Here is a 15441-nt window from a genome sequence, read left to right as displayed (position 1 = left end):
ACCAAGATTTCCATGCTCAAGAAAGGACCGTAAACATGGTAACTAACACCTTCTCTGTGAATGTGATGGAGCCTCCATGGGACCTTCAGATGGAAATCATTGACCATCAGTATGACTCAGACCTGAAAAAAATCAAATTTGATGAAGTCTCTCCTAGAATTTTACCAAAAATATGTAGAAAAGAGAAAATCTGTCAATTTAAGAATGTGTGTGGCAAGAATCTTCTCCCTCTTCGGAAGCACATACTTATGTGAACTGATGTTTTCTAGATTGAAGCACTCCAAGTCAAAATTTGAGGCAAAAATTACTGATTGTCATCTGGAGCACTGCCTCCGATTAGCTACCACAGAAATAGTTCCTGACATTGAATTATTTGTAATAAAATAGTCAGTTTTCTCATTAACTGAATATTTCATTCCTTTTGTTGCTATTTTATTGTAATAAAATTTGCTTATAAATGCAGTTGATTTCATTCTTTTAAAGTTTAAAATTTAAATGATCCCTAGGTTTACAAAACAAAGTTATTACATGGAGTCGAATTCAGAAACAACTCTCAAGAGCAATATTTTCAAGTTGAAAAATTAAAAGAATCACATTATAGTAAAGTGCATGGAAAAACACTGTGATTGGTTTTGTGTTTTTACTCAACAAATTTTCCTTGGGGTGTTGCTTCTGAATTCAAGCCTAAAGGCAGTCTATTGTATGGCCCGCAACGTGTACCAAATTTTCAAATTGACCCGCAACTTCCAAAAGGTTGAACAGCCTTGCCCTAAACTGTCTAGAAATGGACAAATTCAGCGGAAAAGGTTCGTGCAACTCAAGCAGTTCTTGACACTTAAAAAGCTTTTGATAGTGTTTGGCATAAGTCTTCTAAATAAGCTTTTGTCTTATGGATTTCCAACTATTTTTTGTAATTGGTTGTCCAGTTTTTTCTCTGACTGCTCACTGTAGGTTATGGTGAAAGGTCGTCATTTGTATGCCTTTATGCCCTCGGTCCATGTTGTGAGTAGGGAACGATGTTCCTGGCTCCAATTTGGGTTTGCAGCTGCTGCTGTCGTTACGGGGCATGGCCTGAGGTTAAGGCTGTTTCGTTTGGGGTTGACCCTTACGGCCTATGTAAGGACCTATGTAAACAGTGTTTGCGAAAGAAGAGAAGGCCGCAAAGATCGGTACCTTGGTGGACACCAGAACTTACGCGTATGCGGAAAGATCTTCAACATGCGCGTAAGCAGTATCAATATGAGAGGAGGTGTTACTCTCAAGAATCATTTGAGTTGCGGTTGCAGTATCAGATTAAAAGGAATGAATATAAGAATAAGATTATGTTATTAAAACGGGCTTCTTGGAGAAATTATGTGCAGGAGAGGGGGTCGGCTGATCCTTGGTCTTCTGTGTATAAAATAGTCACCGATAAAATCTGTGGTGGTGAAATTATGTCCACGTTTGTGGCGACGGACAGAGTGACTTTGGGATGGGCTGACTCTGTCTCCTGCTTGATCAATTCAATTTTAGTTGAAGATTCTCCGGATAATTTGCTGCAGAGTCAGATTGTTCGGGAGAATTTAGATTGTTACTAGTGGGAACGAGTCTCCTTTTGTTCCCGCTGAGCTCGAGTTAGCTTTACAGCAGACCAGAGAAGGTCGTGCTCCGGGACTGGACAATATTGACACCGCTGTGGTGAGGAAAACGTGTCAGGCGAGTCCTGATGTGTACCTAGACCTTTTCAACACTTGTCTTCGTGAAGGAGTATTTCCGGCAGTATGGAAGACGGCTAATTTGAGGGTTATTCTCAAGAGTCCTGAGAAGCCTGTGGATGAGCCTCATTCATATCGCCCGATAGCTCTTTTGTCAGTTATCGGAAAGTTGTTGGAGCGGCTTGTTCTTGGTCGGCTGATGGTTCATTATGCCGGTCAGGGGCTGGTGGCTAACAATCAGTACGGTTTTAAGGCTGGTTCCTCTGCTGAGGATGCCATTTACAATTTGATTAAAGGCGTCAATGAGCTGCCTGGTCGATATGTCCTGGGCTTGTTCATGGACTTTAGGGGGGGCGTTTGATGCTCTGTGGTGGGGCAGTGTCCTACGCAGGGCTAGGGCGTCCCTCTGTCCAGGAAATTTATACAGTCTTCTTGAGGACTATCTCCGAGAGAGATATGTGCTCATTTGTACTCCTTTCATGAAGTGTGAGAGAAGAGTTTATAGAGGATGCCCACAGGGTTTGGTTCTCGATGAGTTCCTACAAATGCAAGCTGTGGAAGGTACGATCAGAATAGCTTATGCTGATGATTTAGTCATCTTGGTGTGTGGAGAGTCCCGCCAGATGCTTGAGGAGCGTATAGCTGCTTCTCTAGGCCAATTGTTGAATTGGTCTGCTCAGCATAAGCTGGAGGTCTCTGCAGAGAAATCTGTAGCAGTGCTTCTGAGGGGACGCCTCAGTGGAACTCGACCTCCTTTGTGTCGTTCTGGTGATTTCTCGCTTAGAGTGGTTAATAAGACCAGGTACCTGGGTGTTGTCCTGGGAGAGCGACTTTCTATGGTAGCTCATGCTGCCTTTGTCCGAGATAAGATGAAACGGTTATATGCCAAGCTCCAGCGAGTTACGCGTGTTGAATGGGGTATAAAGGGTGGTGCCCTCCACTTACTTTATGATAACATCTTTATTCCGATTCTGACTTACGCTGCTGGGGCTTGGGGAGGGTATATAGAACATTCTCATGTTCGTAGAATCTTGTCTTCGGCACAGAGGTTTGCTCTCTTAGGTATAACTAGGGCTTGCAGAACTGTTTCCACAGATGCCTTGTGCGTCCTTGCAGGGAAGATGCCTGCGGAGTTGGTTGCGGCACAGTTTGCTTTACGGTATGCCCTTAAGCGGGTGATTACCAGAGTGATTTTTGGCGTCCAGTCGTGCCCGGTGGGGCGGTTGGTTGGTTTCCCTGATATAACAGCAGAACGGGGGCGAATCAATGATGAGTTGAGTACCATATGGCAATTCCAATGGACAAACTCTGAGAAAGGTCGTCATTTGTATACCTTTATGCCCTTGGTCCATATAGTGAGTAGGGAGCGACGCTCCTGGCTCCAATTTGGGTTTGCAGCTGCTGCCGTCGTTACGGGGCATGGCTTGAGGTCAAGACTGTTTCGTTTGGGGTTGACCCTTACAGAGTTCTGTGAGTGTGGAGAGACTGAGACTGGCCTTCATATCATGCTATATTGTCCTCTATATGAGGATTTAAGCGCGAGGTTGGACTTTGGGACATTGGCTCTCACTGAAGTTAATTTGATGTATATTTTTGATAATTATGAATTCTTTTGTTCTTTTTTAAGATTTGCTAAGCTGGCTTATAGTCGCTGCCGGGCGATGCCCGGATGGTAGTAGTGACCTACCTCCTCGTGGTGGGGACGGTAACTTGTGGTGAGAGGTGTGATTGCCCATCCCCACCACAAGGCTGAATGGTCGATTAATGTTATTTTGTTTGTTTGATTTGAGTTGACCATTTGGTCTTTATATATTGGTTTTTACAACTAAGGTTGAGACTGATATACTAAATGAGAATTGGTTGCATATGGATGAAAATCCGGGTGGCAACTGAGATGGAAGCTCACTCAAATGAAATGAAATGTAGGTTATGGTGAAAGGTCGTCATTTGTATGCCTTTATGCCCTCGGTCCATGTTGTGAGTAGGGAACAATGTTCCTGGCTCCAATTTGGGTTTGCAGCTGCTGCTGTCGTTACGGGGCATGGCCTGAGGTTAAGGCTGTTTCGTTTGGGGTTGACCCTTACGGAGTTTTGTGAGTGTGGAGAGACTGAGACTGGCCTTCACATCTTGCTATATTGTCCTCTATATGAGGATTTAAGAGTGAGGTTGGACTTTGGGACACTGGCTCTCACAGAAGCAAATTTGTTGTATGTTTTTGAAAATTATGAATTTTTTTGTTCCTTCTTAAGATTTGTCAAATTGGCTTATAGTCGCTGCCGGGCGATGCCCGGGTGGTAGTAGTGACCTACCTCCTCGTGGTGGGGACGGTAACTTGTGGTGTGTGGTGTGATTGTCCATCCCCACCACAAGGCTGAATGGTCGATTAGTTTTGATTTATTTATTGATTTTGAGTTGACCAGTTGGTCTTTATATATTGGTTTTTTACAATTAGGTTTAAGACTGATATACTAAATGAGAATTGGTTGCATATGGATGAAAATCCGGGTGGCAACCGAGATGGAAGCTCACTCAAATGAAATGAAATGTAGGTTATGGTAGATGGTCTTCTAACTTCTCCACTATTTCTGGTGTTTCTTTTTCCCACTCTTCCCCCTCTTGTATATTAATGACCTTCCATTGACTGGAAATCCTATATGTAGCATTGCATTCCAGGGGTGCTCAAACCATGTCAGGGATGAATGTTTTGCTGGAATATCATCTACCAATTGCTTAAATTCTGCAGGTAATTCTCCATTGGGGCAAAGATAACTTAGATAATCCTTCTAAAATCCAGTCCTGCCTTATCTTGCAAAAAGGATTCTGCTACTCCTGTGCTTATCTTTTATGCCACTCAAATTTCTTGATGAGATCATGTATCTCTGTTAAGGATTACCCTGACTTCTAATCTCTCTCTCTCTCTCTCTCTCTCTCTCTCTCTCTCTCTCTCTCTCTCTCTCTCTCTCTCTCTCTCTCTCTGGGGTGTAAAAGAAACTGGGTTTTCCCTTACACCCCAGAGAGATACTCACTCTATACAAATCTGAAATTTGTCCTACCATGAAATATTGTTCCCACTTTTGGGTGCCCCTATAAGCTCAGACTTTTAGATTCCTAGACTCCGTTCAAAAGATGGCAGTCAGGTTAATTAATGATCCATTCCCTACTAATTCTCTTCACTTGCTGTCACATAGGCTTTCTATTTCTGCGCATATTTTCATTTATCTTCTCAACCTTGAATCCATGCTTAGTACTAAGTCCTATAGGTTCTGATATCTTTCATGTTTGTGGTTTTCACAAAAATTTCACTTTAATAAAAATGTCTCTGGGTCTGGTCAATTTTCCTTTTTATTTACTGTAATAAAGTTTGTACAAAATTCAGTACAATTTATTTTTATGCTCCAACTTGGTTTTTTGAACTATTTTCACGGTTCTTAAAATCTACTAGTTTAGAATAAAAGAAAACTACACTACCTGTAGTTTCATTTGCATTAGTTGAATTTTTGTATTTTATTGTGGGTTAGTACACATTAAAATCAATTTTGGCAAAAGTATAATGTGTGAACAGTAATTAATTTATCTACATATTTATCATATATGCATAAAGTGCATGAGAAGGTTGACTGTCCTCTGTCTCTTCTACTTCATGAGGAGCAGACCAGTGCACTTTACACCTCTGTATTTTCAATGCACTTGTGCAGTTAAAATTAGATTGAGTTTCAGGTATATGCATCTTCAAGAAATAGTGTCCTTTAGTGACTTGATCCCATCTGTCACAAGACTATTTGTATTGCTACTGATGTATTCAATAAAATCTTATGTGGAAGTCTTATGAGCCATCCTTGTTGCATTAATGAAAATAGTTGTTTTTGTGGTATGCTTTTAAGGTGAAATCCCTACTAGTTTTTGAGCCCATGCTGGGAAAATCTTTATAATACTCTTCAGACAGACATTTATGTTCAAGAGCTACTCCAAGACCTACATCTTATTGTAGAGACAGCTGCTTGATTTCCAAGGCAACTCCTTTCACCCTTCCATGTTCATTTACCAGTATACAACTTCACCCTTAACTGGGTGAGGTCTGATACTCATTTTCAGCTCTATTCAGCACACACAACTGAGAATTCTGACTTCTTGCCAGTTTTCAATGGCTCAAGGTTTCACAAATGGCTGAATTGAGTGTGGGATTTGCTGCTGTCTTTTCATACACTATTTTATCTAAACAGATTCCCCCAAACACGGTATGTATACTGCAGAGAGACACACACTATTGAATTAGTTTTGGATCACATAAGAACTTGTCCTTACTAGCAATTTACTATACATTGCCCAGTAAAAACATTAGGACCACCCAATGTTAAGCAGTTAGCCATTCCTGCACCCATGCAGGAATGGCTAACTGCTTAACTGATGTAGCATGCATTACAATGAGAACCAGTACATGTGATAATGCAAGTTCATGGCATGCAATCCATACGAAGTACTTGATTGACATGGGCAAGGGACATAATCTGATGGACTTCAATAAAGGGATTATTGTCAGGTACTGGTTTTGCAGTACAGTTGCCGGGCCATTGGTGGATGCCTGCACCTCATTGATGTTTAAAATGAATATGGCAAAACAGCTAGCCATGGAGCAGAAGACAACTGGCAGTATTTCCAAGACCATGATCCAATGAATTTGGGCTTGCCTCAGTAAGCACCAAATTAAGGTATCCATGTTTATGGCCACCATGCCAGTGAATGCTAAAGTTTGCATTCTAACGGAGCCATTGGACCATTGATGACTGGGGGGAAAAAAGTTTTTTCCAACGAATCAAGTTTCCTGTTATTCTGTATGCACAATATAGTAGAAAACTGCAGAGAGGAATCACTCCAATGTCATGTTCCAACAGAAAAGGGCAAATGGCAGCAGTGTTATGGTATGGGGGATGTTTTCCTTGGAATTTCTTGGATCCCTCATAACCTAGACTACTCTGAATGCTAAAAACTACATAAACATTGTGGCTGCTCAGGTACACATCTTCCCTGTCAGCATGGGTATGTTCAATCAGGATAATGTACCTAGCCACGTTTCCTGTATTGTTAGTGATTTGCTGAACACACAAGTGACTTCAGGCTACCTTGGCTGCCAAATTTGTCAGGTATGAATCCCATCAAATAACTCTTTGATTATGTGAATCAACAGATTGTGGTATGTGAAACTTCCACCGTCGTCCATTTCAGATTTATAGGATGCAGTTCTGGTGACGTGGTACAACATGCTTCTTGCAACGTTAAGAAGCCTTATTGTGTGTGTGTGTGGCACGGTGCAGTACTGGCAGTAAGAGAAAGATATATCCACTATTAGGTAGATTGTCATATAGGCTTTATTCAGCAAATAGTCATACTACTAAGCCATTCCTATCCTGGGTTTAGCAGAAATATCAAAACACTTAAATTAGGGCTGACTGTTCCCTAAAAATCCCTAACTTTATTGTTTGTACTCCAGGATGGCCTTATAAAGGCTAGAGGGGTTCATAAGGTAGAGAGAATACAAGAACATTCATAGCTGTATTTAGCAGTCGTGTGGTCTTGAACAATGGTCAGCATAAATCTGCATAGAAATGTAATCTTGTGTGATCATTCAGCTACAGTGGCCTTAAATGTTTGTTGCATGATCAAATCTGTGTGGTGTCACAGGGGAGAAAAAAAGCATTGCCCACTTTCAATTGTTCACATTATATATTGGCTGCCCAAAAACAGTTAAAATGAAATTGTAGACTCTCGTAGCTGTTGTGTTAAATATAATAAGAAATTTACTGAATGTGAAATTTAACGTTTCTAATTGTTCATAAAAATCTTTGTTACATGGTTTGAACCCATGGTTAATGTTGCCTTAAAGTGTATACTGTAAAATAACAAGCATGCAGATAGCTTGAGGGTTAAATTTCTCCAACATCCATGTAGATGGCTATGTGGATGTTTTTTTCTTCTATTATTTTACTAGTGTCAATTCAAATTATCTGAAGTGTGATTAAATAAACCTTGATTTTTTTAAAATTTTTTTTTTTTAACAGAGGAAAAGGTTCTACACTTAACTCCAGAACAAGAGAAGGATAAAACACACTTTACCGACAAAGAGGTGAGATGAACTACTGTAAATTTAACAAATCAGTTTGGATAAAGCATTTATCATTAGTAGTAGTAGTAGTAGTAGTGGCGGCATGTGATGCAAGAAAGCAAATGTATGAGCTTATGCAGCATCACCAACAAAAAAAAAAAAAAATCACACCATTCTCTCCAAATGCCTGTCCAGTTCCTCCTTAAATTTATTCAACCTATCAACTTCCACAACGACAGATGGAAGTTTGTTTCAGCAATTAACCACCCGCTGGCTAAAGGCAAATTTCTGCACATCTATTCTACATGTCTTTTCTTAATTTGAATTTATGCCCCCTTAGGTTTGTAATCTGAACAAGTGGAAGGATCCTATCAGAGTTCAGCGTGCTCAACCCATTCAAGGCCTTATATACCTCAATCAGATCACCGTGCAGGTGCCTAGTCTCCAGCCACTGCAATTTGCAGAACTTAAGCCTCTCTTGGTAAGAGGATCCCTTCATTCCCCTAACCAATCTTGTTGCCCTTCTCTGTACATGCTCAAGTAAATCTACATCCTTCCTAAAATGAGGCCTCCAGACCTGTATGCAGTACTCAAGGCGTGGCCTGACCATGGCCTTATACAGAGGAATAATCACCTCCTTTTCCCTGCTAGCAAAATTCCTATATATCATTGACAAAACCCCATGACCTGCCCTGGCAGCCTGTCTGCATTGCTCAGAAAACTTCATATCTGCCTGCACAATTACTCCCAGGTCTTTTTCATTTTCTACCACCTTAAGTGTAGTACCACACAGTTGGTGCATTTCTCTGGGGTTACTTCTACCCATATGCAGTACTTTGCATTTGTCAAGGTTAAACTTCAGTTGCCACTTCTTAGCCCATCTGCCCAAATTATCTAGATCCTCTTGCAGTAGCACACTGCCATTACTGTCATTAACAACCCTGCCAACCTTTGTATCATCTGCAAACTTCAACATTAAGCCTGATATACCTTCATCAATATCATTGATAAATATACAAAACAAAAGTGGACCTAACACCGAACCCTGTGGGACACCACTAATAACATTAGTCCAAGAAGAGCAGCACCCATTGATTACCACCCTCTGTCTTCTCTCACTTAACCATCCTTTTATACATAATAAACAAATTTATTATGTATAAATTTGTTTCTTTTGTATAACAGAGTAATGTTTGGCAATAAAAAAATAATAATAAAAACAATGATTGTCCTCTGTGAATAGGATAAACTGAAATCTCTTTTATCCCACACTCAGGGGACCATCTGTTTTTTTAGAATGAAGGAAGGCTGCATATGAACTTTAAAGACTAAGCATAGCAGGGACTTGTAATTAATTATAGTTTTAATGATTCTTGAATACTGCCTAACTGGTTAAAGTTGTGTTATGGAAAAGAATAGTGTTTTATTGCTGTAGTATTTATTATTTATAAGTACATGGCTGTGGCTTTTGCAAAGTGAAATTAACATGACATGTTCACATTTTTGGTTCTAATTCTCTGGCCATTCAAATAAAATAAATTTGCTTGTTTAACTTGCAATTGTATTATAGAAAACCCAGTATTTTCATCTTTTAAGTTAAGAATACCTATGACATTAGTTAATGCATTTGAATCATTACACAGTTGAATTTTTTAGACAAACCAAAGTTTGAACATTTACATCATTATTGTAACATCTCATGTTGTGAAATGCCTCAACGATTTGGCTTTCTTATACTTCAAATAAGTAATGCTTCCCCATTAGAAGTACCACCACCCAGACAACACTGTTTCAAAGTTATTTGGTTTCTGATCAATAAATGGGTAGGTACCCAGTTGTACAAGGGTGACAACCCAATTGTGACTTATTTACACAATATGAGAGATGCCAAAAGGTGTGCTTCTTAGACAAATAATATTTTAGGGCACGTTGCTGCAAACTGATGCAAATACACTAACATTAATTAGTGCATTTGCATCATTGATTGAAATTTTTAGACAAACCAAAATTTGTACATTGGTTTCATTTTTGTAACATCTCATATTTGGTAACATTATACGATAACTTAATGCCTTAACTGAATGCTTTGAATGAACCTTCACTCACTGCAATTGCTATCTTAGTATGAGCAAAAGCTCATTATGCATCCAGACATCTGATAAGTTTACTCATGGCAAATGTAAAACTTCCTTTTAATATTCTTTTTTTATTATAAATTAGCTCATCAAAATTTTACCTAAATTGCTGTTTTAATTTACCTCAGCAACTTATGAACTATATTATGTAGCATAGTAACCAACCCCATTTTAGTTCTCCCAAAGAAATGTAATTTTTTGTAAAGGACTGTTAATGTTGATACCCTTTAGACCTATAAACATGGAAGAAAGGAATCTTTTTTGTTTTTACTAATCATAGCTGATTACAAGTAATGAAGATTCTTTGCAGGTGGATGAGTCATTTAAAAAACAAAAAATCTGTTGACATCTACATACTGTTCTCTTTATACAGTAGCTAGTAGCATTCTCAAGTTTTTATATCTTCTGTGCCCTCTAATTTTTTACACACACACACACAACACAGTTGGTCATCGACTTACAGCCAACTTCTATTCTGACTGATAGGTCGTAAGTCAATCTGGTCATATATATTTATTTATTAACAGTATTTTTTAACTTTTTTTAATCTTTTTATCATCTTTATAATTTATTTTTATAATCTTTTAAATTTTTATCATCTTTTATTTTTCATTTTAAATACAGTAATGTTTTTATCTTTTACTTAGCGATACTGTACATACCTTCATTTCTACGCCTTGGCTATCTCTCTCTATGAGGTTAAATTCATACATTCTCTACATTTTAATTGGTTTATTATTCATACTGTTTATAAAAATACAAAACTACAATCTATAATTATATTGTACATAATGTGAAAAATAATACTGTACATAATGTACTGTAAACATAAAAATACAATCTAAAATTAATGTAAAAATTAATACAAATGAAATTTACAAAATGAATCTTTGCTTGTGCTAGGTTATGGATCGTCGGGGTCATGTTCTTGGGTTGAGGTAGGAGATGTTTTCTTGATGAGGAACATGCTGAGCTTTGTTTGAACAGTTTGTTTATTTTTTTCTTCATATATCTCTCGATAGTGCACAGCATTTTGAATGATACGTTCAGCCTTTGTAAATCGTTCGACATTAGAGTCCATTGCTTTGAAACTGGCGAAAGCTTTGTTCAGTTGCAAAAAAGAATCTGATAAACCCTTTGCAGTGAATTTCTTTTCTGGCTCCTCTTCTTCTTTCTCTTCATCCGAAAGTTCTTTTGTCTCACAATCTAGCAACTCCTCTATGTCTCCTATTTCACATTCTAATTTTTTAACATTTTTTTGCAAGTTTAACTATTTTTTTCTGTAATCACTTCCAGCTCCTCTCCTTTTTCAGATCCTTCAAATGTAGTATTCGCATAACATTTTAGACACTTTTTCCAAATTTCCGACATACAATTCTTTGTTACACATTCCCATGCGGTCGAAATATTCTTGATACACTGAAGAATGTTGTACTGCTTCCAAAAGTCTCACAGATAAATCAGCATCAGAATCTATCGCTTCGATGGCTTGTGCGAATGTCGTTCTGAGATAGTGAGCCTTGAATGCTGAAATAGCACCCTGATCCATGGGTTGAATAAGAATGGTTGTGTTAGGTGGCATAAAAATCACTCTAACATCATGATGAAGGTCGTCCAGATGAGGGGGGTGGCCATGGGCATTGTCCATAACCAAGAAAATCTTGAAAGGGATACCTCTCTCTCCGCACAATATTCACGAGCCTGGGGAATGAAGCAGTTCATGAACCAGTCTTCGAACGGTGCTTGAGTCATCCAAGCTTTAGGGTTTGAACGGTAGTAAATGGGCAGTGTGTGCTTGTTGATGTGCTTAAATGCATGAGGGTTTTCTGAATGATAAATGAGAAAAGGCTCAGCTTAAAACCCGCGGAATTCCCACCAAGCAACAAAATTAACCGATCCTTAAAAGCTTTGAATCCTGGTATCCTTTTGCTTCTTGGTGTATGTACATACGATTAGGCATGCATTTCTATTGCAAGCCGGTTTCATCTACGTTGAATATTTGTTCCAGTAGATAACCTTCTTCTTTGATTAAAAAGTTGAAACTATCAACGAATTTTTTGGTTCCATCTTCATCTGCACTTCCTGCTTCTCCTGTGACATGTACATTATGCAAAGCAAATCTTTTTTTAAAATACTTAAACCACCCAGTACTAGCCTGAAAATCTTCTGGGTAATCATCTCCGGCACGTGATTTTAAACTCTGAAACAAACTTCTAGCCTTCGCTTGCACTGTGTGAGGGCTCATGGGTGTATTTTTTTGTATTAAATCTTCCATCCACATAAACAACAATTTCTCCATTTCATGGATGGGTCCCTGTCGTTGTTTGGTTAAAATTGTAGACTTAATAGAACCTTTCACAGCTTTCCAAATTCTTTGTTTGTCCTTAAGTATCATCGATACCGTGGAATGTGATAACTTCAAGTCACGTGCTATCGTATTCACTTTCTTTCCGCCTTTATACTTCTGGATAACTTTCATTTTACATTCTAAATCAATAGTTTTCCTCGACTTCTTAGCTGGCGTATATGTAGATGAAGGCATTTTCCTTTTACTAAACATTTTATGGGTATTTCAGTAGAATTTTGATTAATACACTACACGCAACAGATGCTTGAAAGCGACAGTGTATGTGCCTGGTGGTGTCCTCAGGCCTCCTGTCATCAATGTCTCACCTGGGTTATGGGTGTCCTCAGTAGTGACTTCCTGATTTATTATTAATTTATTGATTCATTTATTTATTATTATTATTTTTTTTTTGTGGTCGTAAGTGCGGCCGGTCATAAGTCGCATAGGTCGTAAGTCTACGACCAAGTGTGTGTGTGTGTGTGTGTGTGTGTGTGTGTGTGTGGAAAAAATGGCCATTGGAGCTTATAAATGATAAATGCTCTTAATGTTGACCTTGGTTGCTATTAATTTTACCATTTCTTCAACCTTGCCCTTACATTATTTGGTTTCAAGTTCAAGAAGTAAGGTTACCAATAGCCAAATCTTCATGCAATTTGATTAATCAACCAATATGAGCCTCCTCTTTTGTACACTTTACTGCATTCTTTGTATATAATGTAGTAGCTCTTCCAATTCAAGATAATTTTACATATAGTCAGGCTATAAATTTAGTCAAATTAAGTAAAAGAAGTACATACCTTCTTAAAGAAGTACATACCTCAGAAGTACCTTCTTAATAAATGATACTTTGATTTGGCAGGAAAAGTCAAAACAATGATTTATTTTTAATCAGCTTGGAGCACCACTTTTCAATGATTACTTATTAATATTTTTGGAAATTACTTTGGCTGTCATTATAAGTGTGTTTTTAAGTGACATTTCATTATATGTGAAAAGGACTGTTGTTACCAATGACATCAACAGAAACTTTCCAAACACAAAGAACAAACAGAAGCACAAACTGAACTTTTCCTAAGAAGATAATGAGCAATAGTCTCATTTTGCAAGACTCAAATTTCATAGACTACTCTTGCTTTCCAGACAAAGTGCATTTGAACCAGACTATCACCACATGATAAAGTTATAGTAAGGATCTTTGACTGCTACTTTTCTGTGCAATAGAATTTCTACAAGAAATATCTTCCAAACCAGTGGTACAAAGCATTTGCTTTCTGAAGGTAAAGATCCTACTAACCCAAACCATTCTATTTTCAAAGTTAAATTTCAGTTGCCACTTCTCAGCCCATTTGCCTCATTTTTCTAGAGCTAATTGCATTAGCATGCACTGAATACTATCATTAACCACCTTGCCAACCATAGTGTCATCAGCAAAGACATTAAGATATTAAGCTTGATATGCTTTCATCACTCTCATTATAAATACTAAAAATAACTTTGGGACCAGTACTGAACTCTAGGGAACTCCACTAATAATGGTAGGGTAAAAAAGAGCAATGCCCATTGATAACCACTCTCTTCTCCCACTCAACCATCAATTTATCCGTTGCAGTAACTTGCCATTAATGCCATGCTGCTCCAGTTTATATAGCTGTCTTTTATGTGCAACAGGAGCCCGTCACCGACCGGGCTAGCCAGGTAGGTAAAGTGCCTGCCTGGCAACCCAAAGGTCGCAGGTTCGATTCCCGCCTTGGGCTTGGATCACAGTAAAATGCAAAAAAACTTTGGGGGGTGCATTATGGCCATAGAAGCTGATGCGCCAACAACTAACAAGGAAAGAAAAAAAAAAAAAAAAAAGAGCCCGTCACCACCAAATACGGAGGATGCGGAAAGGTCAGGGAATGACCACCGCATATTCCCGGAGCAATATGGCCTTAGTTGCTAATGCTCCTAAAAACCAAATAACAAACAAACAATATGTGCATCAGTATGCAGTATGAAAAGTTTTTCTGAAATCTAAGCCTATGATATCAAAATTATTTTTTGCATATGGTTTATTTGTTATTGCATCATAGTATCCACTCAATGGTTAGTCAAGATTACCCATTAACATGCATTTAGACAGGTGTGTAATTACTCATGTCACCTTTTAATTCAACTCTGTGAATTGGGGATACACTTGCACACCTCTTGTCCTCAGGATACTTCCCTGAATCCAAGAATGTTCTGATAATTAATGGCTAAGGGGTTTTTTTTTTTACCTCCTTTGCTGCTTCCCTTAATATAATTGAATAGGTTCCATCAACTCCAGGTTCTTTTTTTATGTTTAGCTTCAACAATTTCTCTTCCACTTTTCTCTAAGTTTTCAATAAATCATATTGCTCCTGTTAGAATGATAAACTTGTGGCATTGAAGTTATTACAGTAGAGTGTCAGTTATCCAGAATAATTGATGTCAGACCTCTTCCAGATAGCCAAATTTTCCGGGGTAATTTTTCTGGTAAGATTAAATCTTACCTTACGATTAAATTAAATAAATTTAAAAAAATAATAAAAATTATAAACTGATCTCGGAAAACAGAAACATTTATCCAGGCATATTTATGATTTTTATACAAAACAAAAAAAATAGAAAGATTTTTAAATGCTCTCGGTGTTTTAGACTTATCAATAACGAGCACGGACAATCTGTGTGTCCCAGTGGCATTTGCACACATAGCAACTTGGTGCAGGCATTTCTGTTTTAGTGGCTAGGGTTTTTCTCAAAAATGCTTTCCATAATAAGCTCATCTCATCAACATTATAAAGTTTTTTTTTTTTTTTTTTTTTTTTTCTTATAATTTGCTATAACTGAAGCAGGCTTACTTTTCAAAGGACACCACTGCTGATTCGTATGCAGAAAGTTTCTTGCCTTGAATATCTAGTTCACGTATAACATCTCAGTTTATAAAGGTTTTCAGCCAATCTGTACTTGCCTTAAAATCTTCATTACCTATTAATTTTCAGTTAAAGTCCAATGCTTTTCACACAACATTGGGCCAGACACTGGTTCACCAAAATTTCGCTCTGAAGAAAACAAAAAAATAAAGTGAGTGCACGGTCTAAAGTTTTGACAGTCTTTTCTGCTAGATTCTCCTTCACTATCCATAATCGACACAAATTCTGTTATAGC

The 15441-nt window shown here is 38.1% G+C and overlaps 1 protein-coding gene across 1 annotated transcript in view; it reads left to right on the top strand.

The window, feature by feature from the left end:
• eRF1 (eukaryotic release factor 1) overlaps window positions 1–15441 on the top strand; it is a 323744-nt gene that overhangs the window by 258092 nt on the left and 50211 nt on the right. The window contains exon 8 of the mRNA XM_090377890.1: window positions 7748–7812. Coding sequence (XP_090234016.1) covers window positions 7748–7812 — 65 coding nt within the window. The remainder of the gene's footprint in view (window positions 1–7747; window positions 7813–15441) is intronic.

The sequence above is a fragment of the Mastigoproctus giganteus genome, chromosome 7 (assembly GCF_048544385.1).
Source record: "Mastigoproctus giganteus isolate SK-2022 chromosome 7, ASM4854438v1, whole genome shotgun sequence".
Taxonomy (NCBI): domain Eukaryota; kingdom Metazoa; phylum Arthropoda; class Arachnida; order Uropygi; family Thelyphonidae; genus Mastigoproctus; species Mastigoproctus giganteus.
The sequence above is the reverse complement of the archived record's forward strand: the minus strand, read 5'-3'. Positions and strand labels throughout refer to the sequence as shown.